At 43.3% G+C, this 27,925-nt stretch overlaps 1 protein-coding gene across 4 annotated transcripts in view; it reads right to left on the bottom strand.

Moving 5' to 3' along the window:
- Positions 1-3,290: 3,290 nt before the first annotated feature.
- Positions 3,291-27,925, bottom strand: part of LOC106572641 (pleckstrin homology domain-containing family G member 5) — a 124,610-nt gene continuing 99,975 nt past the window's right edge. For 3 of the 4 annotated variants that reach the window (XM_082962178.1, XM_082962180.1, XM_082962181.1), the window contains 11 exons: positions 26,740-26,930; positions 15,745-15,936; positions 13,484-13,654; positions 12,321-12,416; positions 11,844-12,155; positions 11,246-11,533; positions 10,938-11,057; positions 10,468-10,600; positions 8,221-8,485; positions 6,957-8,048; positions 3,291-6,083 (listed from right to left, as the gene is read on the bottom strand). In XM_082962178.1, coding sequence (XP_082818304.1) covers positions 6,074-6,083; positions 6,957-8,048; positions 8,221-8,485; positions 10,468-10,600; positions 10,938-11,057; positions 11,246-11,533; positions 11,844-12,155; positions 12,321-12,416; positions 13,484-13,654; positions 15,745-15,936; positions 26,740-26,930 — 2,870 coding nt within the window. In that variant the 3' untranslated portion in view covers positions 3,291-6,073. The remainder of the gene's footprint in view (positions 6,084-6,956; positions 8,049-8,220; positions 8,486-10,467; positions 10,601-10,937; positions 11,058-11,245; positions 11,534-11,843; positions 12,156-12,320; positions 12,417-13,483; positions 13,655-15,744; positions 15,937-26,739; positions 26,931-27,925) is intronic. The other variant, XM_082962179.1, reaches the window with a different exon arrangement.

Genomic DNA, 27,925 nt, shown 5'->3' with positions numbered 1-27,925 from the left:
AGTCCAATACAAAATGTTTGATGGCCTGTTCAACCAGACTGAACAAAAATATAAATGCAAAATATAAAGTGTTGGTCTCATGTTTCATGAGCTGAAATAAAAGATCACAGAAATGTTCCATAAGAACAAAAAGCTGATTTCTCTCAAAATGTGTGCACAAATGTGTTTACATCACTGTTAGAGAGCATTTCTCCTTTGCAAAAATAAGTTGCCTCCAAAGTTACTTTAGAGAATTTAGCAGTACGTCCAACCGACCTCACATCCGCAGACCATGTCACGCTAGCCCAGGACCTCCACATCCGGCTTCTTCACCTGTGGAACTGTGGCTTTGCACAACCAAATAATTTCTGCTCAACTGTCAGAAACCATTTCAGGGAAGCTCATCTGCATCCTCGTTGCCCTCACCAGGGTCTTGACCGGACTGCATTTCAGCATCGTAACAAACTTCAGTGGGCAAATGCTCACCTTCGATGGCCGGTAGCACGCTGAAGAAGTGTGCTCTTCACAGATTAATCCAGATTTCAACTGTACCGAGCTGATGGCAGACAGCGTGTATGACATCATGTGGGCAAGCGGTTTGTTGATGTCAACGTGTGAACAGAGTGCCCTATAGTTGCGGTGGGGTTATGCTAAGGGCAGGCATGAGCTACGGACAACCAACACAATTGCATTTTATCAATGGCAATTTGAATGCAAAGAGATACCGTGACGAGATCCTGAGGCCCAATGTTGTGCCATTAATCCACCGCCATCCCCTCATGTTTCAGCATGATAATTTAAATGTTTTAATTTTTAACTTTATTTAACTAGGCAAGTCAGTTAAGAACAAGTTCTTATTTTCAATGACAGCCTAGGAACAGTGGATTAACTGCCTTGTTCAGGGGCAGAACGACAGATGTTTACCTTGTCAGCTCAGGGATTCGATCTTGCAACCTTTTGGTTACTAGTCCAACGCTCTAACCACTAGGCTATCTGCTGCCCCTAATACTGCACTGCCCTATGTCACAAGGATCTGTACACAATTCCTGGAAGCTTAAAATGTCCCAGTTCTTCAATGGCCTGCATACTCACCAGACATGTCACCCATTGAGCATTTTTGGGATGCTCTGGATTGACGTGTAAGACAGCGTGTTCCAGTTCTTCCCAACATCCAGCAACTTCGCACAGCCATTGAAGGGGAGTGGGACAACATTCCACAGGCCACAAGCAACAGTCTGATCAACTCTATGCGAAGGAGAGGTGTCGCGCTGCATGAGGCAAATAGTGGTCACACCAGATAATGACTGGTTTTCTGATCAACGCCCCTACCTTTTTTTTAAGGTACAATATCTGTGACCAACAGAGGCATATCTGTATTCACAGCCATGTGAAATCCATAGATTAAGGCCTAATGAATGTATTTCAATTGACTGACTTCCTTATATGAACTGTAACTCTGTAAAATCTTGAAAATTGTTGCATGTTGCATTTTTGTTCACGGTAGAAGGCGGAGACAGTAAAAGTGCATCAAAGCTGGGACCGAGAGACAGCTTCTATCTCCAGGTCATCAGACTGAGAAATAGTAACCACAAGCCAGCCTGCGCCAGGATCCTGCCCTGAACAGTGACGGTTACTAGCCGGCTACCACCCGGTACTTTACCCTGCACCTTAGAGACTGCTGCCCTATTGTACCTTCAGAAAGCATTCATACGCTTTACTTTTTGTGTTACAGTCTGGATTCAAAATGGATGTTCTCCCACCCATCTTCACACGATACCCCATAATGTCAAAGTGAAAACATGGTTTTTGAAATTTTTGGAAAATGAAATAAAGAAATATCTAATATACATGTATTCACACCCGAGTCAATACTTTGTAGAAGAAACATCCCCACAGCATGATGCTGCCACCACCATGCTTCACTGTATGGCTGGCACCATGTTTCCTCCAGATCTGATGCTTGGCATTCAGGCCAATGAGTTCAGAGTTCAATCTTGTTTTAATCAAACCAGAGAATCTTGTTTCTCATGGTCTGAGAGTCTTTAGGTGCCTTTTGGCAAACTCCAAGCGGGCTGTCATGTGCCTTTTACTGAGGAGTGGCTTCCATCTGGCCACTATCATAAAAGCCTGATTGGTGGAGTGCTGCAAAGATGGTTGTCCTTTAGGTGCCAAAAGGCACCTAAAGGACTCTTCGACCATAAGAAACAAGATTCTATGGTCTGATAAAACCAAGATTGAACTCTGACCTGAATGCCAAGCGTCACGTCTGGAGGAAATCTGGCCCCATCCCTACGGTGAAGCAGGGTGGTGGAAGCATCATGCTGTGGGGATGTTTTTCAGCGGCAGGGACATGGGAGACTAGTCAGGATCGAGGGAAAGATGAACACAGCAAAGTTGAGAGAGATCCTTGATGAAAACCTGCTCCAGAGAGCTCGGGACCTTAGACTAGGTGAAGGTTCACCTTTCAACAGGACACCGACCCTAAGCACTCAGCCAAGACATCGCAGGAGTGGCTTCGGGTCAAGTCTCAATGTCCTTGAGTTGCCCAGCCAGAGCCATTTCTGGAGAGACCTGAAAATAGCTGTGCAGCAACACTTCCCATCCAACCTGACAGAGCTTGAGAGGTTCTGCAGAGAAGAACTCGAGAAACTCCCCAAATACAGTTGTGCCAAGCTTGTAGCGTAATAACCATGAAGACTTGTGGCTGTAATCGCTGTCAAAGGTGCTTCAACAAAGTACTGAGTAAAGGGTCTGAATACTTTTTTTATTTTTAATAAATTAGCAATAATTTCTATAAACCTGTTTTTACTTGTCATCATGGGGTACTGTGTGTAGATTGATGAGGGAATAAAAAATATATATTTTAGAATAAGGCTGTAACGTAACAAAATGTGGATAAAGTCAAGGGGTCTGAATACTTTCAGAATGCACGGTGTATATATTTATTCTGGACTCTGACGTTGCGCATTCTGATATTTCTTAATTCCTGTATTTTTGGGATGTGTGTATTGTTTTGTATTACTGCACTGTTGGAGCCAGAAAGATAAACATTTACCTGCACCTGCAACAACATCTGCAAAATATGTGTACTTGACCAATAAAAGTTGATGATCATTTTTTATTTGGTAAGACACTTTAGAGACATTCCTGAAAGGGAAAACAAATGGTTTTGGTTCATAGCAGACTCATCATTCCTGAAATATAAAAAACAAAAAACGAAATATTAAGACTACACAGACAAAATGTACAAGTCATAAAATCAAACAAACAATTTTATATATATATATATAATATATTATATATATAAACATAGCAAGGTTAATAAATTAAATATTACAAATAAACAAAAACTAGAAGTAAACAAATGTTAAACTATTTAGTTTGGGAAACATTTGACAAGGAGGGTTTTTCGACAACTCATTAAATCATCAATAAGAACAAGCTGAATGTCAGTTAGACCATGTCAGTCTACTATGGTGGTCAATGCTCCCACCAAATCACTTCTCCTATTAGTGTGGACAGAAAACCATTCAAAGAAAACAACTCATTCACGAATAATATGCAACCCCAAACCATTGTTTTCAATTTCTAAGTTACTGTACATTAAATAAACACAAAATATGCAATGTCTCAAAAAAGTGCTCCAAGCTCATCATGACATGGAATACTTTTTAGTATAGACTGCTCTTTTACAATCACCACATTCTACCTGCTGCACTTGTGTTTGTTCTAATGTAGGCTGCAGGTTGTGAGTGCATGCTCACATCGTTCTACATTGGTGCAGTAATGTTTCCTCAAAACAACTCCATTCCACCCAATAACCAAGGGTTCATCTGAGAATGGAAAACCAGATCATCATCATCATCATCATCATCATCATAGCTAAATCATACAACCACTATTAATTGAAAAAATGGCTGCAGCAGCCCAGTAGAAAATACAAAGCCCAGAGAATACTCCATGTCTTAAACGCAGCCACTTTGAAAAATGAATAGTTGTCTGTGTACATTTGAAAACACACAGCAGTTGATAACATACAGTAATACATTATGTTCTGTGTGTTTGAACACTTGTAAGTTAACCTTTAGTTTGAAATCTACTGGCTAGTCAGGTCTTTACATCTTTGGGTATGTTAGCATTAGTCACAGAGGATGAAATCATGATGGAAATCTTTTTGGTTCAGTCAGGAGTTTAGGACAATGTATCATTCAAACACACACACACACACACACACACACACACACACACACACACACACACACACACACACACACACACACACCCCCCCCCCCCGCAAGTTCAAAGTGTGCACTGTGAATGTAAAGTAATTCCCTTTGTGATTCTTCTATTTAACACAGACACCATTGTGCAACATGTATTGTTTTGTCAAAGCAAACCAGGAGTAGTACAAATACCATGACATCCTAAATGCTACAATTCATCAACCACATTCTAGAGAGCCGTTATTTTCAACCACATTCTAGAGAGCCGTTATTTTCAACCACATTCTAGAGAGCCGTTATATTCAACCACATTCTAGAGAGCCGTTATTTTCAACCACATTCTAGAGAGCCGTTATTTTCAACCACATTCTAGAGAGCCGTTATTTTCAACCACATTCTAGAGAGCCGTTATTTTCAACCACATTCTAGAGAGCCGTTATTTTCAACCACATTCTAGAGAGCCGTTATATTCAACCACATTCTAGAGAGCCGTTATTTTCAACCACATTCTAGAGAGCCGTTATTTTCAACCACATTCTAGAGAGCCGTTATTTTCAACCACATTCTAGAGAGCCGTTATTTTCAACCACATTCTAGAGAGCCGTTATTTTCAACCACATTCTAGAGAGCCGTTATTTTCAACCACATTCTAGAGAGCCGTTATTTTCAACCACATTCTAGAGAGCCGTTATTTTCAACCACATTCTAGAGAGCCGTTATTTTCAACCACATTCTAGAGAGCCGTTATTTTCAACCACATTCTAGAGAGCCGTTATTTTCAACCACATTCTAGAGAGCTGGTATTTTCAACCACATTCTAGAGAGCCGTTATTTTCAACCACATTCTAGAGAGCCGTTATTTTCAACCACATTCTAGAGAGCCGTTATTTTCAACCACATTCTAGAGAGCCGTTATTTTCAACCACATTCTAGAGAGCTGTTATATTCAACCACATTCTAGAGAGCCGTTATATTCAACCACATTCTAGAGAGCCGGTATTTTCAACCACATTCTAGAGAGCCGTTATTTTCAACCACATTCTAGAGAGCCGTTATTTTCAACCACATTCTAGAGAGCCGTTATTTTCAACCACATTCTAGAGAGCTGGTATTTTCAACCACATTCTAGAGAGCCGTTATTTTCAACCACATTCTAGAGAGCCGTTATTTTCAACCACATTCTAGAGAGCTGGTATTTTCAACCACATTCTAGAGAGCCGTTATTTTCAACCACATTCTAGAGAGCTGGTATTTTCAACCACATTCTAGAGAGCCGTTATTTTCAACCACATTCTAGAGAGCCGTTATTTTCAACCACATTCTAGAGAGCCGTTATATTCAACCACATTCTAGAGAGCAGGTATATTTCAGGAACTGTGCCCTTTTTTCCCCATAACTTAAGAGTTAAGAGTTTTTGGGCCACCCAAGCCTTTCCTACATATTCTCTGATCCAGTCCGGTCCATAGCAGAGTGAAGCAGGTAGATCTATGCCTGGACGACCCCTCTTACAGTCTCCTTTTATTGGGTAGGCCGGTAGAGTGTTACCCCACACCAGTAACTGTCCAGTCCACCCAAAGGTCCCAGCCTCGGCTCCCCTCAACGCTACGTCCGTCCGTTTCAAAGTGCAAGAATTTAAACGTCTCTCTGCCTTTCCCCTCGCAATAAACTGAAACCAAATGCAACAGCAAATAATATTCTTATTGTCAGATCGCAAAACCGTGCAGCAGACACTGTCCAACAGGCAATGTAAAGGGAAAAGGCATCAGAGAGTGCATTTGTTTCAAGGAATTCAGTCCCCTCCATGCAGACACCACCAAGTGTGGTTCCTCTTCATGCTCAGGTGTCACTAGTTGGTTGTTGTCTGCCAGTGGTTACACCTCCCTAGAAACACAAAAACACACCACAGAGGTTGATTACCACAAGCCTTCGATATTGAACACAGTAAAACAGATCAAAATCAAGTTTATTAGCCGCGTAAATAGTTTAGCAAGTGTTATAGCGGGTGCAGCGAAATGCTTATGTTACTAGCTCCTAACAATACAGACAGTATCCTAACAATACAGACAGTATCCTAAAACACAACTTTTTATTCTAACTTTGGCTCAAAGAGTTCCTCTGGTGCTTGTAATTTGGTAGTGATTTTAGCGCAAATAATCATAGCTTGAATTGTGTTAACTTGGCAGAGACTTCATATAATCAAATACTATAGGCCTACATTTAGAATGACACATGGAAGCCCAAAGACTGGAGTTTATCACAGAGCACTACACTTTACAATGGGCAGGAGGTTCAGTACACCACTGCATTCTGTATCAGAAAGTAGGTTGGCTCTCTTTGAAGTATTGTAGATAGATGCGTTGCTCTCATTGTTTATAAAGCTATTTTACAGAAACTCCCTCTCTAACTAACATAACTAACCTTTAGCCGTACGAGTTACTAACTCTGAAAATTCCTTCGGTCTCTACAGAGTCAGGTAAATAAGCTTTAAAATGTGATGATTTGGTGCCACTAAGTCATTTCAGATGGCTGATTGAGGACCTTTTTAATGACAAATGTGTTTGTTGTCAATCGTTGTGTTTTGGATCTCTTGAGTTTCATATTTTATTGATCTGTATATTATTTTGCATTACTGGGCTCATCTGTGAAAGAGACTTTGGTCTCAGCATGACTCCCTATTAATAAAAAGGTTAAATAGAAAAGAGCACATCCAGGTATATAGAGATTATATCCAGTATAAAGTGAGCTGTGACTTACGACGCGGAGAGCGTAGAGTTGAGCACTAGGGTGGTGCGTATCCTATAGAGCTGGGCTAGGGTCAGCTTCTTGTGCTGCTGGGCCGGGGACTTTCTGCTTTTGGCCAATGACTGTTCCTCTGGGCCACCGGCTGTCAACGACTTACTGCACTTCCCTTTCTGTCCTCTAGATGGCGGCACCGCCGAGCCGCAACTGTTGGCCAGGCTCCTTCTGCCTTCGCAGGCCTCAGCTGCACCCAGAGCCCTCTTGCGGGCCTCTGCCCTCCTCAGGGTGTCACATAGCTTACTAGAGGGCATGCCCAGGGTGAGGAAGTCATCATCAGTCTGTTCTGAGTCTAGGTCAATCTGAAACAGCCCTGTGAGGTCACGGGCTCCGCCAAGTTCTGATAGGCTCTTACTATGGGTCAGGCATTCCGCCTGTTTTCTCCTGCGTTCTGATTGGTCCTGGGCTGTAGGGCTGCGGGTGTGTATCCGGGAGACAGAGACGTTGTCGTGGAAAAGCTGTAGGAGGTTGTCCTCTGAGCGGGACTTGACGTTTAGGTTCTGGAAGCAGTGGAGGCGGGCCGTCACTGGGGGGCGTCGCCGAGGCTTCAGCGACTGAACCACTGACAGCTGGGAACAAACAGAGGTTGAATCCTCCTTCTCTCCTCCTTCCTCTACCAGTTCCATTTCCACCTTCTTGTCCAACTTCACACCCACCTCGTGGCTCTCCACCTCTCCCTCCTCTTCTGTCTCCTCTCCATCGCTCTGGCCTGGCCGTGTCTGCAGGTCCAGCTCTCTCAGGAGGGACTCTGGGGAGAGGGTACCGTAGGCACTGTCCATGGACAGAGAGCGACACTGAGGTTCCAGCTGACCCTCCCCACCCTCCAGACCCCCCTCCTGCTCTTGCTCAGGGTCCCGGTCTGGGTCCAGGGGGCTAGCAGGGCGGCAGTGCAGGGGCTCAGGCCCAGTAGGTGGGGTAACTATGCATGAGTCTGGGCTTTTCTCTAAGGGTCCGCCTGGATCTGTGTGTGGGGAGGAGGGGTCTGGGTGCCCTCCTAAGTCTTCTCCTATGTCCATGACTGACAGCGTCTCTGTGGAGCCGTCCGAATGACTGGAAGAGAAAGAGAACTAAAAGGTTAGAACGATGAGAATAATTATAACACTAACAAAAATGTATAACGTTGACATTAAATAATCTCTGCACAGAACTGATGACCATCTACACAGTGTCCTTCTAGTAGTGCTTCACTCTTCTGTAGCTAAGTAGTGGTTTGGGTTTGTACCTTGGTCCCTGCTCGTCTTTGTGCCTTGAGCTGGCGGTGGAGTTGCTACTCTCGTCTACCTCCTCCTCTTCTTCCTCTCCATGTAGCCGGTGCTGTAAGGTGGTCTGCTGCCTGAGAACCTCCTCAGTCCGCAGTCTCTCGAGCTGGTTCTGGACGTTGCAGATGGCATCTACCCAGCTTCGCCCCTGGGTGGCGCTGTTGGCCTGGAATGTGTAGGCTGCCACGGCATTCTTGAACTCATTGAGGTAGATGATAATTAAGGACCCTACAGGAAGAGAGAGCAGAGAATCAACATTACATTTATTGAGTAAATAGAGCTAGTTTGGGTTGAATTGCAGGTGTTCAAATCTTTCAGATAGTTTGAGCGTTTGCTTGAGCGAGCCATGAGTGCCAGAAGGTAGGGATGGACATGAGTGATCCAGTACTTGAACGGACGTCAAAGCTCAATTTTTAACAAGAGAAAACTACTTGGTGGAAAGTGATGTGGCTGCCCGAACAAGCAAGTGAAATGCTGTCTTGAAGACAACGTTAATTTGTTTTGACTGTAGTGTTCCATTTGTACATGGGTTTATAATTATTTTTTTGTGTCCCGCAAATGTACAAGCATCACACAGTCCTTCCCACAAATACCCTTTCCCCTCCTTGTCTCATTCACTCAATTGCCTTTCGACCGCTCCCTTCACACATGTGCTGAGTGCTTCCGTTAGGTCTACAGAAATAAACGCCTATAAAAACATATCTAACTAATGGGATACACAAGCTACAATTTGTGGCCTGTTTTGCATGTTAGTTTGGCATTAATACGTGTCACATAACTATTTTCAAACAATGTAATGAAAAAAAAAATCTAGTTAATAAAGCCGCATACAAGCATGGTTTCTTTATTGCTTTCTTGAGTAAGGCAGCTCCAAAATGCAGGTGTTCAGCCTAGCTCAGTGCTTTCTGTGGTGGTGGGGCAGCCAGGGGAAAATACAGATGGTAGAGGTTAGTAATGTTCTCTAGTTGCGCCGTGATTGGCTCAGTGTTCTGTCACTCATGGGGCCACTACGTCACTGCAAAATCTAAAGTGAGAGGCACCGTTTGTCATGGTTATAGTGCAAAACATGTGTCTTGTTGTGGCTTTGCTGGCATGCCTAAAAAAAATAATAATAATTGAGTTTGCCCCACCTAGATTTACATGCTAAAATTGGCACTGTACATTCCTTTCCAAATGACGACAGTTTTATCACAAATTCTAAATGGACTGGTTGATTTAAGTAGGAAAATATGTGTCCAACAACGAGCTGCCGTTCTGGAATAATTGCGTCCAGTCTGTTTTCCGCTAAGGCTAATTTGCAAATTGCTACAGCAATTTAGATTTGGTTAGCCTAGGCGATAGCCCCCTAAAACATAGACAGGTTCCACACTGAAAATATGCAAAAACAGTTTGATAATGACAAAGAACATACTTTCAGCAGAATCATTAAGCATTTGCCTACTCACCTACAGATGTCATGGCCGTAATTCATCACTATGTTCAATGTGGAATTGTTAATCTTTATATCTAAAAGACAACAGATTTTGGTTTGTAACCCTGAAATGTTTTCCTTTCAACTCGCCAATTAGAGCCCGTTTCAAATGATCACTCTGAAAATAACTCGAGACTCGAGATGATCATCACTTCAGACTGAAAACTTTTTTCATTTAATTCTGTTATATTACATCATCTTTTTACTATAAAATAGGCTGGGGAAATAAGAGTGTCTTATCTGCTAAATTACCATAACAAGGCTATGCCATTGCATTCATAGGCTTCTACAAGCGCCACTGCTGAGGTTACTGGCTTTTTCAAGATTTTGTTCCATAATATAACCAGTTGATATTATGGTTTCAATACATTTCTTAAATGGCACTTGCTTATTTTTATTGAAAGAATATACAGTATATGGGGCAACTTAGCAATTAGGATTTGTTATCTGTAACGGTTATGATAAATTAGGCATTGTTGCACACTGTTGGCATAGGCCTATAGATAAATGCGCACATATGTTTTTCCAGTGCAGGCATTGTGGAGTTCTCTAAAAACAATCATGAGCGTACTTGAACAGCCCCCCAAAAATTAAATTGGTAGGGATCTGAACTTTTAGGACTTTTCCATTGGTTCCATTGCCCCAGACATGCTTAATCAAGCACAGCTGAAGAATTTGAAAGAAAACAAATACTTTGAATACAGGTCTGGTTCAAATGTAGTTCATTGCCGGCACTCACCAGGGTCCTTGAGTTCCTTGCAGACAACATTGTGGATGAGGAGGGGCTGTCTGATCACCTTGACCTTCTCAACCCTCTTCACTGGCTTGGTGATGAGCAGCAGGTCCGTGAAGAGGAAGCAGTACACGTCCATCTGAGGAGGGACGAATGGGGAAATACTTCCAGCTCAATTTCAGGTCAATCATCCTCATTCATTCACCAATCATACAATAACTAGGCTAAATCAAATCATTTGCTCCCCAATCACCCTGGTCATTGAAATATTCTACCACAACTTATAATACAGTGTTGGGTAGTTCTCAGCCCGCAACAGTTATGAGTTAAAAGCAGTTATAACCAGGGGTAGGGATGAGTTAAAAGCAGTTATAACCAGTTAGGATGTGCTAAAAGCAGTTATAACCAGTTAAGATGAGTTAAAAGCAGTTCTAATGTGTTAAAAGCAATTATAAGCAGCCCAGCCAGTCTCTTACCCTGTTGTCTTTGCCCTCCTTCATGCGCAGTGCCCCCTCTAGATGGAGCTGTCTGGTCTCCTCTGGTGATGTGCCTCTCATAGGAGCCATCAGGTCAAAGCAGTTAAACTCACGCAGGATCTGAGGAGAGAGAGAAGGGTTATACAGCAAGCAAAAATACAAGCCTCTTGTAGCAAAATGCAGCATAACTTTAACCTGGAGTAAAATTCACATTCAATAGAGATTCTCAATTGAACGTGCTTTTAGTCTAGCAGTAGACTTGCAGCATTATACTCAGGAAACCAGCCCTGAGTACGGTGTGTGCTCACCTTCTCCACCTCCTCGCTGCTCCCCTCCACTGCTTCGTAGGAGTCAATGCGTCCAGAGATGGTGGCTAGCTTCTGCCGCTCCTCCCGCTGACGCATCTGAGAGTCCACACTGTTGATGAAGCCCTCCACACATGCCACCATGCTGCTGACGGCGTCGCGGGATGATGAGTCGTCAGTCTTCTTGAGGACAGCCTTCAGCAGTAGGGGGTACTTGGTGAGTCTCTGGTGGGGCTTGGCCAGCATGTCAGCCAGCTTAAGACGGTTACACTGCTTATGAGTCTCAGCCCACTGTGTGTGTGTGTGTGTGTGTGTGTGTGTGTGTGTGTGTGTGTGTGTGTGTGTGAAATGAGAGAGAGAGAGAGAGCGAGAGACACACCAGGTGTTAGATCAAGAGTTGAAGCTTAAAGTAATTGTGGCTAGGAACTTACTGAACAGTACTGAAGTGGCAGGTAGAATGTACTACTGGTGTTAGAAATTAGTTGGCTGTGTTAGTGAGATACATGTTGAGAGGAGCAAATAGTCTTTGGTAGGCAGTTGTTTAACTTTACACTGTCACTATAAACAGAGAGATAGGAAAGACTGACAGACTGCAACTCACCGTGACGTAGATCCTGAAGAGCTCGTTGTCCCTGTGTAGTGATCTCATGTACTCCAGGCTGGCCTCTTCCTCCATGCAGTAACGGATGTAGGGCTTGAAACGGGAGGCAAAGGTCCTGAAGCCATGGTGGAGGTCAACAGGGTTGAGAAGGTTCCTGGCCAGCCGAGCAATCTCCAGGGCGGGCAGCATCACCTGGCTCCAAAGGGCAGTGTGTAGACGCACAATGTCCTGGATGTTACTGAAGAGACGCATTGGCTCCACCTCTGTGAGGAGACCACTCTCCTGCAGGTTCAACAGCCCACACAGGAACAACTACAGGAAGAGAGGAGGAAAGTTGTCAGTATGGGACATCTAGATAAAGCACTCATATGCCTAACAAATAGGACATCTAATTGAGATTAACTCAAGTGATTACTTAGGACCTGATATAGGGTTACAGTGTGGGAATATGGACATTCTTGTCTAAAGTGTACTTACATCAGTGATGACTCGTAGTTTCTTGATGTAGGTGGCCTCAGTGTGCAGAAGCTCCCAGATAGCCTCCTGCTGATGGAACTGGCGTCTGGTCAAAGTCTAGAAACACACACACACACAAGATAATGGCTTCATATGTTTGTGAACCAGGGATGGGGTCAATTCAATTTAAATTCCATTTAATTCAGAAAATAAACCCCATTCCACATTTTCCTAATTGAAAAGCATTGGAATTTCTGTACGTACTTCCCGAATTGATTGGAATTGAAATGGAAGTGACGCCAACCCTGATGTGAACACAACACATTCACTTTGCTTAATGAAAACTACAACTCCGTTCAGCCCAGCTTCACACAAAGTTCTTGACTTCTCTCGTGAATTATTTGATTTCTCGAAAGAAACGGGGCGTTGGGCCCACAAAAAACCCCGAACTAAATGGAATTCAAGTAATTGAAACGACATCTGTCAATTAGTTGTTGAACAACCAGGAAAAAAGCTCCATTCTGACGAATCACTCAGCACTGTTGTCCTGTGTTGTGGCGGTCTATTGGTATGTCTGTATGTATACGGTCACAATTTATTATTATTGAAAAACAATAAAAAGTAGTGTGAAATTTGAAATGAAAGAGGTTTGTTAATATGGGTTATTGTTATTGGGACAATTGATGGCTACAACAATCAAAGTAGTAGTAGTAATTTAAAAGGTAGATAAAAAAAATAACTGTAGTGCACATCAATGTTATAAACTTATCATTCAATTCATCGTTAGGGCAATAATTCAGTCAATTTAGCACGATATGTATTTTTTCTATATCATCCAGCTCATGACATAACAGCTTTACTGTTACAAGTTTGCCCACACACAAGAGTATGTAAAAAATGATACCATTCTAGAAAGCGCTTAAACACTGATTAAGTTGGTGTGACTAATAATCCCCAAATCAGATTTTTGATGTCTTCACTCTTATTTTACAATGTAGATAATATTTGACTATTTTCTACATTGTAAAATAAGAGCGAAGACATCAAAAATCAAATAAAGAAAACCCCTTGAATGAGTAGGTGTGTCCAAACTTTTGACTGGTACAAGCATGTGTGATTGTGTCAGTGGAGTGTGTTTTGGTGAGTGCCTGTATTCATGTGTGTGCGTGTTCTTGTTACCGTACCTCAGGGTTGTCCAGTAGCTGCGTCCAGCTGTCCTCCAGGGCAAAGCTTGTCTCCTCTTCTTCCTCTTCCCAGGAGTCCTGGTGGAAGGACAGCTGAGGAGGAACCTTGGGAAGGCCAAAAAGAGTGTACGACTGCAGCTTATTCTGGAGCTGCTCCATGCGGTCCACTTCCTGTTAGAATGGACACAAACACATGTTAACAAACAGACCCTGTGGTTAAGAAACATTGGCATATTTTATCATCGGACCCAGCTTTGCCGGCTGAATTCAAGAATCCACCACTCATTGTGTATAGGAGAGGTCGCAATTTGCGCGATAAATTGGTTCATGCCAACTGCCAGCCACGAAAGAAAATCAGCCAGGCTCTTTTACGCCCGCTACCAAATGGTAGCTATAAAGGTAGAGGATGCGCACAGTGCAACAATATGATGAAGTGTGAATATTTCTGCGACCCACACACAGGAAAACGGTTTCAAATTAACGATATCATCACGTGCACCACCACCCATGTTATTTACATTATTAAATGTCCATGTGGGCTCTGCTATGTCGGTAAAACCTCCCGCTCTCTCAAACAGAGAATTAGTGAACATAAAAGTTCAATCAGGCGAAACGACAGGGATTATCCAGTCGCAGTACATTTTAATGACCAAAAGCATGACATTTCTACCTTTAGATTTTGTGGTATAGAGAAAGTCAAGATATCAGACAGGGGAGGTGATATTAATAATACTCTGAGCAAAAGAGAATGTTTTTGGATTTTCACCCTCCAGACATTATTTCCTAAAGGACTTAATGATGAAATGCCTATGTATGTTATGTTGTGAATTTAAAATATGTTCCTATTTAAGATTACTTTGTTTTTTCGTATGATGTACCCAATGATTAATGTAAACTTGCTATGTCCTCGTTGTGATTTTATGGACGTGTTCGGTACGTCTTGTCTATACACTTTTGTAATATTTGTGAAATGCATATTGTTATGTTTGGTAGCACTTATTTATTTTTCCTTTGCCTCCAACCCCTTTCCATACGTGGAACGGATGTGGGTGGGGCTAGGTCTAGATAGAGGTGCTGTTTTCTGAAAATTCACAAAAGCTCTGACGAAGGCCGTTAGGCCGATACGTAAGCTTATTAAATATCAGTGATACTATCAAGAACAGTGTGCGGTTTCCTTTTTTCATTCAACAAACAGACCATGGGCAATATTATTCTACCTGCTTCACTAGAAGGTCATTCACATGTAGAGCACATTTAGATGAAATCACTATTACTATAGGAAGGGGAGGCAGAAACCGTGCATTTTCCTGTCCATTACAATATTAAAATAGAGCTTATTACACTCCTAAAGCAAAATGTAAACAGGCTTGAAATCCTGCATTAGCATAACCCTCCCTCGAGTCCACTGAATTCTTAAATCTGTTAACAGCTATCCAGCGTATTGTCCTGCCAGGACACAGACCAGCCTCATGTACTTATGAAAATGAGCTCTGTGCATTGAGATCAGTTGGACAATAGAGGAGGTGGGTGGAGGGGGAAGGAGGCTAGTGGAGTGGGAAGGAGGGGGTGTGCCAACTGTGCTTAAGGGACATGTCCCCTGAAGGCGGTACAGGATGCCCTGATTCACCCCTGCTTTGTGGAGGAGAGGGGCCAGGTCTCTGATCCACCCCTACCCTACACTGCCCTGACAAGATGAATAGAGATGATCTGGTAGCTGACAGGTGAGTGACAGACGCCGTCTCCCTCTGACATCTGCTACTGTGCAGGATATGACCTCAGGGGAGTGGAGACAATGTACGTGTGTGTGTGTGTGGGGGGGGGGGGGGGGGGGTGTCTGTGTGCGACAGCGTGTGTGTGAATGTGTGCTTTGTTAGGCGATAAAGGCTAATGATTATTGCCATTTGAGATCCTTGTGTCTTATTGTGTTATTATTATCATCATCATCATCATCATCATCATCATGGTAGGGACCTGAATAGAATTTTGTATAACATGGAACACCGTTGTTAAACCCTCGTTCTTCCAGGCCACTTCCACCACAGCTACTAAGCATATTTGTTTAGTGGAAAGTTGCGGTGTGAGCCAACTCGGAGGCTTTGGAGAGAAGGGAAGTGATCTCACTGGGAGCTAAGTGGAAATGGCCTTCGACCCCTGCACCACACACACGATTGTGCACACACTAACCCCCCCACCAGCAAGCCCCTCCCTCTACTAGCGGCTGGGTTTCCCCCCGATGGCCCAGACCAGGCCTTTCCCCTCACCTTTCCGAAAGCCCCTGCTACAGCGTTGGAGCTGAAGAAGCCAGAGAAGCGGCTGGCTGCACGGTTCTTCCAGCTGTCCGGTCCAGGGCCTACGCCTGGCAGAGAGCCGCTCAGCCCGGCCAAGGAGTCCGGAGACGGGATGCTGGTGTCCCCAAGGAACTCTGTCATGTTTTTCCTGCGACGCGCCTGACCCTGCAAGAACCATGAGAGAGAGGAGAGACCAGTGTTCATATGGAGTCACCACCAAAAGGAGAGAGGAAGAGAGAAACAGACAGAGGTAATAAAAGGTAAATAAGATGGAAAGCGTTTAGGTGAGGACATCACTTGGAGATAATAGTGAGTCATCAGGCAGAGATAAGGAAAGAGACACGACAGAAGATGAGAAATACACAGAGGAGAATAAACAGGCAATCAAAGGGGATTTTTGAAGTGAGGGATGACATCGTCATCAGGAGAGCTGTTAAAGCCATCCTAACTGCCGTTCAGACACATACAGGATGAGAGGAAAGGAATGCCACTTCCTGAGACGGAACACTCCTTAAATCACAGAGGGAACATGGCAGGACGGACAGACAGGTCGGCTAGAGTCACTTGCTTGTCATCAAGCAAGCCCTGCTGCCGGCCTGTGAGTCTTAAAGACAAGCAATCTCAATCCACTTTACGAGCACCGGCCGCCGTGCAAACCAAACAAACATGGGCCTTCTCAGGCCTCAGTATCTGAGGAAGCAGTTGTTTTTGCCATCAGAGAGAGACAGTGTGTCAGTGCAGAATAATGTGCTAGTGGGGACTAGGGAGTCGCTGGGCCATTGACCCCTGTTTAGGTCATGACACAGAAGAGCAGCGTTTCCCAAACTCTGTCCTCGGGACCCCAAGGGGTGCAAGTTTTTTCTTCAAATATGAATCAGCTGTGTAGTGCTAGGGCAAAACCCAAAATGTGCAGCCTTTTGGGCCACCCCCCACCTTGCGTGCAAACCATTTCAGCAGCCACCCATGTGACAGCAAAGAGAAAAAAAATGTTTTAGAGTTAATTTCCGGCAATTCTCCACATTTTGCCATGGGGCGGAGAGAAAAATTACCAGTTTTACAACTGATGATCAATGGGCCCCACCCCATTGATCATCAGTAAGCATGTAGAAAGCATGATGGGTAATTCGACCATGCTTACTACAAGTTTAAATTGCTGGCCGCTAGACTAACTTACCAATCTAAAATCATTTAGCTGCCATGGGCTAATTAAGTGACTGCTGATGCACATCCCAACTACTATTCTAACTCTCATTAGTAAGTCGAGACCCCGGCTGAGTTCCCTCGCGGGCCTACAGGATAAGACCCACAGTGAGAATATACACACAAGAGGTCAGTAAGCATTGAGCAGTGGTCTCTAAACAACCTGTCAGACAGAGAGGAGCAATAGCAAACCACTCCCTCTCTCCGCAGACACAAACATGCCAATCTATAAACAATACTGTTCCAAATGTATTACCTTTCGGGATTCTTTAAAAGCGTTCATGCAGAAGCAAACATTTAGACCAATCGTTGTACTAGAGTACAATCTTTTCCTTCTGTCCAAAGAAATATTACTTCAACTCCATATTGTAGATAGTTTTCCTCCTCTGTTTTAGTATTCAAGTGGGACGGAAATTGAAGGGGAAAGGACCAAATATCTGAAGCTAAATTTCCCATTCACTATATTTAGATATAATCGCTTCAGTGGGGCAAACAGTGAGGCCCCTCATCCAGCTCTGACCAGGGGGATTTCTGGGGGATCTCGGCCAAGAGGACAAGGACACAGGTGCAGGAAGTGGACCGAGAGAGAGAGAGAGAGAGAGAGAGAGAGAGAGAGAGAGAGAGAGAGAGAGAGAGAGAGAGAGAGAGGGACAGCGAGAGACACACACTGGACTATCTGCCAGTGACAGCAGCTCATTGGGCTGGACTAGAGGGGCTGAATTTCGATTACCTTGGCTCAGGAATGCTCTGGCAACAGATACACAGAGCATGGTAGGGGCAAAAAATGTGACTCTTTGATTTAGTGACATTGGTTTTAGAGTAGTATGACAACGAACATTTAACCAAAACTAAAACCTAACTAAAACCTAACCTTGCAGAACAAATCAAAGTCATGGCACTATCCCAACCAACCCAAATACAAGTAGCCTAAAGCCTCTACCGACTTCAAGATTTACTGTCTAAACTGGGATGTATAACTCTCTCTTACACTGCAGATTGATCACCCAGATATAGTAGGGGAAAGGCTCCCCAAAGCCTCACACACAATGGAAGCAGTAGAGTACTCACCATTAAAGCCAGCGGCATGTCAAAGATCTGAAAAACCATCCTAATCCTTCTGTTAGTTAGATTTTGCAGCACATACTGGACCCAGCTGCTGTGTTCTCTCAAGTTCAACCACTCTTTCTCTTACGCATACATTCACGATACACTCGTGCCAGAGCCCTCAGACTAAGAGAGGAAAGCCCCGAAGAGCGACAGCTGGAACAATGCAAGGTTGTTCCTAAAAAAAAAAAAGTGCTTCTGAAGTCCAGTTATGACCTGAGATAAGAGGTCTTGCTCAAGTTGAAAGAGTCCAGGTTTGTATGTCTGATAGAGAAGTTCTTGTATCCTTCTTATCTCCATGAATACACCATGAGCACCACCCCAGGTCTCGTCTTTGAACTCTGTGTCTCTGTGTACTCCGTGGTAGTCCTGCCTGTCTCGCTGTCCTAACTCAGAGGTGAAGCCTGCTGTGCTGATTGAGTCTGCTGCCTGCCTAAAATTTCACACAGTCACTGTCCTGGAGTCATAGCAACCAGGAGGATCCTGTCTGCTCCATTGTGTTGAGGAGGAAAGGAAGAGGAGGTGGGGCTACAGGAAAAGTGAGTGAGTGTCTGTGTGTGATCTGCATAGAAAGGGGTGTGGCCAGAGCAACAGCTTGCAGGGCTCCAACAGAAAAGAACAGGCATCCTGGTGCTGCACAGGACATGCCAACTGTTCATAGTAACTCACCCTTTGTTTAGTCGCTGCCTCTGACGTCCACTTTCCTTGTTCTGACTGTTCTGAATCCCCCACAGACACACACCCACACCCCCTCTCCCTTCACTGCTTTTCCCTTTTCTTTTAAACCACTGAATCTCTCTGCAAACTGACTGACAGCTTTACGTCATTTAAAATCTGGCATGCCTCCAATTCCGCTCCCTGATTGTAAATGAAACTGATACTCTAACACAGAACAGACATGTATTCATGCTGTCACTAATGTGACGCCTATACCAGGCATATAGAAACATACTTACAAGGACAGTTGTGCCTCTTGGGAGCAAAGCTAACTGTCACGTATAGATAAATTGATTTTGGAAAAATAGGCAATGAGTGAGCTAACAAAAGCAAGTATTACTGAACTGGTGAGAACGTCAGTTAGGCCTTTACCGCAGTGACAAAACCACAAAGTATTGCTCTATTGTAGTTTGAACCCAAGTTACCCAACCCATTAGGCCTATATTTTCTCAATCAATTCTGTTTTTGTTTGCCCGTGGACACAAAACTTTACACAAAGCTTTCCTGGTTGACTGTAACAAGGTAAGAAATGACCAGTACTGACCTATTTTAACACATTTCCTTAGTATGCTTAGATATTCCTCACAGATATGACTAAGCAAACACCCCTTTCCACAAGACGTGGCAGCACAACTACACTCCATCAAATTCAGGTCATATCTAATCAACTGGGGTTAATGTACTTACTTTAGCATTGATCTCATATTTCTCAATGGGTTATTTTAATGACCTATTTGTAATGATACTCTACTTACAAAAACAGCAGATATTACAGAAGTCTGTTCAAAAGAGCAGCATTCAACACCTAACTAACCAGCCCACTCTAACCTATGATGTTTAGTTAAAACCATTTTACCTACTTCTCTGTGTAGCCCTGTATATATCTGACCAGCCCTCTCTAAACTTTATTGAGTTTCACCTGGCCTCTGTGCAGACCTATCTGTCACCTTCCATTAATAACAGAGAGGACCCTGACATACAACACCATTGACAGGTCTAGGAACTAGGGAAATTGGTGGCCCTGAGTATTTGGCAGTCACATGACATAAAGTCTCGTGTCCAGTTGGCTCCTTCCTCATCTTATCACAGCCCTTTGTGGTTTTAACCTTGGTTTGAAAAAAAAAACCAGAGGCGCCTGAATGGGGGAAAGTATTGAAAGTAGCTAAGCGGAAATGCAGTAAAAGTGTGACGTTAACCTTCCTGGCCACATGGACACCCACTGTGACACACACACTCAAAGACAGGAAGAAAGGCAATCACACACACACACACACACACACCACACACACACACACACACACACACACACACACACACACACACACACACACACACACGACCATGTCACGTTCCATTGGCTGGGAATGCAGTGCAAACCCCCATCATGGTCAACATATCACAGGGCCAGTGGCATTGCTCCAAAAACCTGCTCCTAATTCTACAGCCAGTTAGCGCCATGGTGAAACAAAGAACCACTGAGATAGAGGGAAGAAGATCGTCCATTAAAACAATAGGATAGTCTTTATCCCCTGCTAACCCAGATATCACTGGCTAATGGTCAGCATGGGACCCATTTACATTTTAGTAATTTAGCAGACGCTCTTATCCAGAGCAACTTACAGGTGCAATTAGGGTTAAGTGCCTTGTTCAAGGGCACAGACAGAGTTTTCACCTAGTCGGCTCTGGGATTCGAGCCAGAGACCTTTCGGTTACTGGCCCAACGCTCTTAACTGCTAGGCTAACTGCTAGGCTACCTGCCGCCTACCTGGCACTGGATCCCAAACGTGCCATCACAAGAGGCCCACCAGCATGACTGGCGTCTCCACTGTTTCCACTACACACACACTACCTGGCTGGTGTTTTCCACCATGCACGGGACCAAGAGATAAATAAATCAGATACAATCTCCACCATGGCTAAGGTTACAGATTGAGAATCCTGCAATCATTGCCTAAGCATTACATTCAAGATGGCATACATTACAATGGCATTTCCTTATCTAATATCAACTTAAATACGGCAGCCAGAGAGGTACAGAGACCCAGTGGTTCTGTCTGTCTCACCTGACATTGTGTTGTTGTTGGGCTCTGGAGGGGGGCTGATTCAGGAATACACTCCACATGCAGCAGGTCCCAGCTACGCCAGGACGAGAGGCGATTAAACCGCACCATTCTCAATCCTCACTTAAGAATAGATGCAAAACCAGTCATACAAAAGTAAAAATGACTAATTTAAATTAGGAAGATCCTAAATCCAAAAGTCTATGAGATCCGAAAAACATAGCTAGAGAAAAGAGGAAGAAACCCAACCAAAGTCCACAGAGACAGGGAGTGCAAAGCACAGTGAAGCACTGAGGTGGAGGAGAGTTGTAGCTGCTTCTTCTGTCTGTCACCAGAGCAGTAATGCCTGACAATCACACTGGGATCATAAAAATGCTGTGTCCTCCCTTCTCTCCTCAAGGCTCCACACCTAAACATACTTTACTGTCTCAGTATAACACATTGAAACACACAACTACCTCTCCTGCAGCAGTTCAACTGGCTCCCAGCCACGCCTAGTCACACCTGAGCTCCCAACCGATAGGCCGTAAACAGCAGATATCCGTGCCCACCTGGGCCTGCATACTCAACCACACAACAGTAGCCTATTTTAAACACAAACACCACCAAGTACACACAAAAATCCCCTTTCATGCAGGATAAACAAACCGTTTTCGAGAAACACACTTGATTCAAATAAAGGTTAAATAATAAATAAATATGTCAGGTAGGGATAGATGGATAAACAGCATGCGGTTCAACAGAATATGGTTCAGCATTGCAATATTTAAATGACACTTCTGTATAGTAATTTGTTGAATCGCCAATGTACACCAAATCTACACTACAGCATCTCATATTTATTTAATTAGGCAAGTCAGTTAAGAACAAATTCTTATTTACAAATGACAGCCTACACCGGCCAAACTCAAACGACGCTGGGTCAATTGTACGCCGTCCTACGGGACTCCCAATCACGGCCGGTTGTGATACAGTCTGGATTCTAACCAGGTTGTCTGTAGTGACGCCTCTAGCACTGAGATGCAGTGTCTTAGACCGTTGCGCCACTTGGGATCCAAGACCAATGAAATATAAATCTAACAAAATGTAGCATTTTCATAGTGGAGTTGCCTATCAAAGTATAACAATTTAAATTTGTACTTCTATTGTAGTGAGGCAGTATTTCATCTTAACTAACCTGAGATGTGTGTGTGGCTAGTCGTTTCAATAAATAGGCACGTGAATGTAGATTATCAAACAAGTAAAATGCATGTGACTAACTCCCCATTCTCATTCAAATGACTATTGCGCAAATTGCTGATTGTCCTCATTGTGTATTTCACTCAGAGATTTGATGACCTTAAATGAATGAACTGTTAGTTTTGTTAGCCTGGCTAAGCAGAACTATTACAACTGTAGTCTAGGGGAAAGACATGCATGTGAACACTGTGCTTAGTGGGGGAAAAGACAGCATTTAAACAAGGAAAAATAAATGACGAAAAACAGTTTTTCACATAACCTACTTCCTGCTACCATTACCAAAGAATTAATAAACAGGACACTAACGTAAGCTACCAGTTTGGTTATATAAACGCACATGTTTAACTACATAGGCTTAATGCATGTATAACTACATTTGAGTCATTTAGCAGACGCTCTTATCCAGAGCGACTTAGAAGCAATTAGGAATAAGTGCCTTGCTCATGGGCACATCAACATATTTTTCACCTAGTCGGCTTGGGGAACGTCTGCTAAAAAACTCTAATGTAAAATGGGAGTCTGATAAATGACTCAAATGTAAAATGTAAATGGAGTGCTCGTGTGTCACATCCTCTCAAAGAAGAGGGTATGGTTCCTTGAACCATCCAGGCTATTCAAATGCTCCAATAATCTCCCAATCAGTCTTCCTGTTTACCTACCTGTCCTTACACAACGTTCTTCCCCCTCCCTCCCAACACTCAATTTCCACAGATGCCAGCAGATAACTCTAGGCTAGACCATCATAAGACCATCTACTATAAACCTGGGTGAAACACAAGCCCTGGTTGACTTGGTGCGTGTATAGAGTTTCTACTGGTTATATCATGGTGAGCCCATGTCAGCACGTAGTCTACAGAGTGACCGACTGACGGGAATGGGGGTAATCTGAGACGGTTAGATAAGTGAGTCCTCTCACGGAATAAGACAGACATGAACGGACATGTGGGAGGATGTGGAGGGTTTCCTTGAGTCTTCTTCTTAAGTCTTCTTCCCTAAATTACATTTCCATCTGTGCTCTACTGTACTGCTCTTCTCTTTTAAAAAATGTGTGCACCATTGCATTTCACAACAGTCATTGGTAGAGGGGTTTGTTATATCACATTTTTATTCACTCAATAAAATACTTATGGGATACAGATATTATTTTGGAGAGAATTTTTGAATAATAATCTATCGAACCCGAGGTCCGATCAGTTCACAGTGACAAGGCGTTGAAATGATTCTGTCTAGCTGTCAAATGCTGTTTCATTCTGACCAGGTGAATCTTTGGCTATCTTGGTAATGTGCTTGGACAATGTTGTGTTGTTTTCCATGGCAACCAAATGGAGCATATTACACAAAGGCCTCCTAAAAGGTTCAAAGATCACTTTTATAGATGTGATCTAGCTATTGTAAATCACATGATCCCCATCTGTCTACAGCATTCTGTTTGAAGTACCCATTGTAAAGCATGTGACTCGAGGCCAACTGTTTCGATTCTCGACAAATGGGATTATTCAAAAGTTACACACTGTAGGCCTACACAGTGACTAGCCAATCCCAAAGCCAGTACATGAAAGCCCAACTATTGGACACGCTTAATTACGCATGTAGTAAATTAGCCTTTGGTCAAACTCTTACCAGCATTTTTATCTGAGCCTAACACCTTAACTTGACCTCTTGGAATGTAGCAGAAACATCCCTGAAGTTATTAATTACACTTTGGATAGTGTATCAATACACCCAGTCACTACAAAGACACAGGTGTCCTTCCTAACTCAGTTGCCGGAGAGGAAGGAAACCGCTCAGGGATTTCACCATGAGGCCAATGGTGACTTTAAAACAGTTACAGAGTTTAATGGCCGTGATAGGAGAAATAACATTGAAGCTACTCCACAATACTATATTTCAAAGTCCTATTCTTGAAGACCAAGGGTTATTAAATGAATTGGAATGACTAGACATCTGACAGACTCCGTTTTGATTTTATGTAAAGATATCCTAATTATATTATATGTAGTATATGCTTCCATAACCAACCTGTGAAGTAAAATGCAACATTCATGGCCAGCTATGTAAACTAACATTGATTTATCCTGCTATAGATGTCTTCAATTGGTAATATTCATTTTTGTCTTCTAATGCCTCTTGAGCAGGTTGACGTTTATTTGGATGAGTCTTGTCCTTGAACTGAGATATTTCTGCTAGATGGGCCAGCTGCAAAGTCAAAATTGGCAACATTGTAAAAATGTAAATTTGCATTAATTTAAGGTTAGGTTTAGGCATTAAAGTTGACTGTGGCTGTGCCAGCTAGTGACCACTCAGCAGAGCTGCCTCCAGAACAAGTAATCAGACTACATTACTAAGCGTGTGTGTTTGCAGGTGTGAAGAGTAAGCCAAATGACTTAGCCAATTAGCTTCAGCTGTCTGGTGTGCAACTGTGGGAAAGTTGGTTTGACTTTGGATAACCTATCTCCAGGGCAAGTTAGGGACCGTCAATAAATTACACAATGTAAATGAGACAATATTTTCATGTTGCACACCTTTTAGTTGTCGTTAAATGCTTTCAATATTTTTTAAAGGAATTTCTAAAATGTATAGTTGGTTTGAGGTCAAGTCATTGAAATTTAGAGCTATTGGAATTTTAACATTGTCCCATGTACTTTGTGTAATTTATAGGGGCAGTTCTTTAAAGTGTGTACCTTTACTTTGCGCTTTATCGCCTCCTTGAGGGCATAATGAGAATGGCTTCTCTCTGTGTATGAATAGAAACAGTGTCCAAGTTTGAGTGAGCTGATACAGGCTTTTTTTCTTTCTTTTTTCTGAAGGGGTTTTGTATATCATGCATTTACTGCTTGTCTTTGACTGAATGAGACTCCTCAAACTAAACAAAGACAGGATTGGAGAGGAACAGTATGACCAAACTCCTGACTAAATCAGACAGACATGTTTAATGTCCGAGGCTGATGACTTACCGACCCGCAGACAGACAGACACACTAAAATCCCTACATTACAGCAACCTCAGGTATCCTCCCAGGCTCTACCCCGTTGCCTAGCACAGCAGCACGGCCGCAATGACATCACACAATTTAATGCTACCCTGTCTCACCTGAGTGTGTGAGTACTGAGTGGGTCTAGACTTGCCTGCAGGGATCTCCACAGTTCACACCCATTGACTTGTTTTTCAATCTGTAAGCGGAGAGGGCTAGTCCACACAAGACAGTTACCAATCTTTCAAAGCAATGTGCACAGGTAGCGAAAGAGTATGGCACAAAAAGAGCATGCTGTTTTCATACTGAATGTAGTCGCTCATGACAGACTTAACACAAATTGACTTGCTGGCACGCCCAACTTTTTTCTGGGTTCCGAGATTATACTGAGAAGGCAATGGACAATCTTATTTTCTTCCAGCAAAGTTGACAAAATGACATCTCAGAATGTAGGTTTTAGTCAGTCGGAGAATAACTTGCAGTACAGAATGAGACAGACAGGACACGAAACCTTATGATTCTAGCCTCTCTCACGGTCTATTAACACAGGGTGAAGCAGGGTGCCAGTTCCCCCTAGTCCAGCAGACTCCTTCTCTCAGCACCTCTCCTCCAGGCCAAAGTGAACACTACCTGGTTCTTCCTGTCAGCCAAAATAAGCAGCTAATGGCAGTGCCTCTTCTTGTAGGTCACCAGCCTACCCATGAGTGTTTGAAGACCATAGAGGTGGCTGGCACAGCACAAGGGACATGAGGAAAGCAGAGTTTAAGTGTTCCGATGGGATGAAGATAGCAAGGTAATGAAAAATGAGGTTATGATAATGACTGGATTATCATCCACTTCATAAAATGATCCACTTCATAAAGGCATCATGGGATAAAGGGTTAGATTATGGAAAGAGGTAGAAAGTGGCATCTAAAGTTTCAAGATGTTTAAGAGATGAGGGGGTAGTTAGGATAATTAATGTAACAGGTTAGGATAATTAGGTTAAAGTTCTGAAAAGGGTTAGCAAAAATGCTCTCCTAACCTGCTATGAAAAGTCACAACCAGTAGTAGCTGTACTCCATCTAGTCACAACCAGTAGTAGCTGTACTCCATCTAGTCACAACCAGTAGTAGCTGTACTCCATCTAGTCACAACCAGTAGTAGCTGTACTCCATCTAGTCACAACCAGTAGTAGCTGTACTCCATCTAGTCACAACCAGTAGTAGCGGTACTCCATCTAGTCACAACCAGTAGTAGCGGTACTCCATCTAGTCACAACCAGTAGTAGCTGTACTCCATCTAGTCACAACCAGTAGTAGGTGTGTATAAGTCAGATAGGATGTATAGTTTAAGTGTGCTTATACTGAGCTCCTGTAGTGGTAACATCTGTCACCTGTTCACATCCTGGACAACGAACTAAAGTGACCTAAAATAAATCACTCTGCTCTTTTTGTTGAGTGCTCCAACTCCTTGAATTAGTCATTTTGGAAGATTTTCTTGGTAAGCCCTTCTCATGATTTTTGTCATTGTTGTTGTTGAGCACCCCTCCTTTCCTTCATTTGTTCAAGGCCCACCTGTGAAGGCCCACCTGAACTCTGTGTATACTGTATGTGTGATACTGTATATGGACACATGGTGTGCGCGAGAGAGAGAGATTTGATGTACATTGGTTGCAGTATGTGAGTGAATACATACTGTAGTAGAGGCTGCACTGACCAGTAGGTCAACGTTGCTCTCCTTGCGTCCCAGAGATCCGTGCTCCACCCTCTCGCTGCCTGCAGTGAGGATGTAGGGGCTCTGACCCCCAGAGGGTTTCATGTTGGGCAGACTGAGCGAGCGCAGGTCCTTCACTCCCTGCTCCACCTTCAGCTCATCACCTGGCCGCGCTGAGGAGGAACCAACATGGAGGGTTAGCTTAGTGTGTTATAATTCTCTTATTGAAGATAGGTAGGTGTAATAGAGAAGTGCATCAACACTCATTTATTTCAGGACTAGCTTCCTGTTTAAGTTCTCTCTCCTCAGGCACCAAAACAGGATCTCTAGTGAACAGTCTTCAATCCCTTTTAAACATTAGATTGTGAAAATATTATACTCCAAGGCTAGCTTTTAAGATTTGCTTAATAGCTGCAGATTGCATTGGATAAGTTGCTAGCCTGGCAGGTAGGAACATTGGGCCAGTAACCGAAAGGTTGCTGGATAGAATCCCCGAGCTGACAAGGTATACATCTGTTGTTCTGCCCGAGCAAGGCAGTTAACCCACTGTTCCCAAGGTGCCAATGACGTGGATGTCGATTAAGACAGCCCCCCCGCACCTCTCTGATTCAGAGGGGTTGGGTTAAATGCGGAAGACACATTTCAGTTGAACAACTGACTAGACCTTCTAGACTATCAGGGAGACCGGTGAGGTGACGAGGGTGGAGATTTGAAAGAATAGCAGAACACCTAACGTTATGATGCAAAGCTTATTTATCCTAGCACAGGACATCTAAATGAATGGGCTGCCATCTATAGGAAGGGTTGGTTGTTTAGCAACATAACCGATGCGTGAGCAACTATGGGGCGAACAGACTCGGTGGCTTAGATTGTTAACATGTAAAATATATTTTGTCTCCAAAGTTTATTGAAAACATAAATAAAGTTGCACAATGAGCACTTGTCTTTCAAATACATTGTAACAGTTGGTTAGCTAGCTAACGAATTTAGCATAGATGTGACATCAGTTAAAACACACCAAAACAAGACATTAAGAACAAGATAAAACTGAAACAAGCCACTTACAATTCTCCACATAGCAGCTTCATGTCATTGTTGCTAGCTATCTGGCCATCCAGAATCACAACACACGGCCATCTGGCCCATTGAAGCGTGCATGTTGTTTTTC

The sequence above is a fragment of the Salmo salar genome, chromosome 15, assembly GCF_965601325.2.
Source record: "Salmo salar chromosome 15, fSalSal1, whole genome shotgun sequence".
NCBI classification, from domain to species: domain Eukaryota; kingdom Metazoa; phylum Chordata; class Actinopteri; order Salmoniformes; family Salmonidae; genus Salmo; species Salmo salar.
Note: the sequence above shows the minus strand (reverse complement) of the source record. Positions and strands in the feature narration are given on the sequence as shown.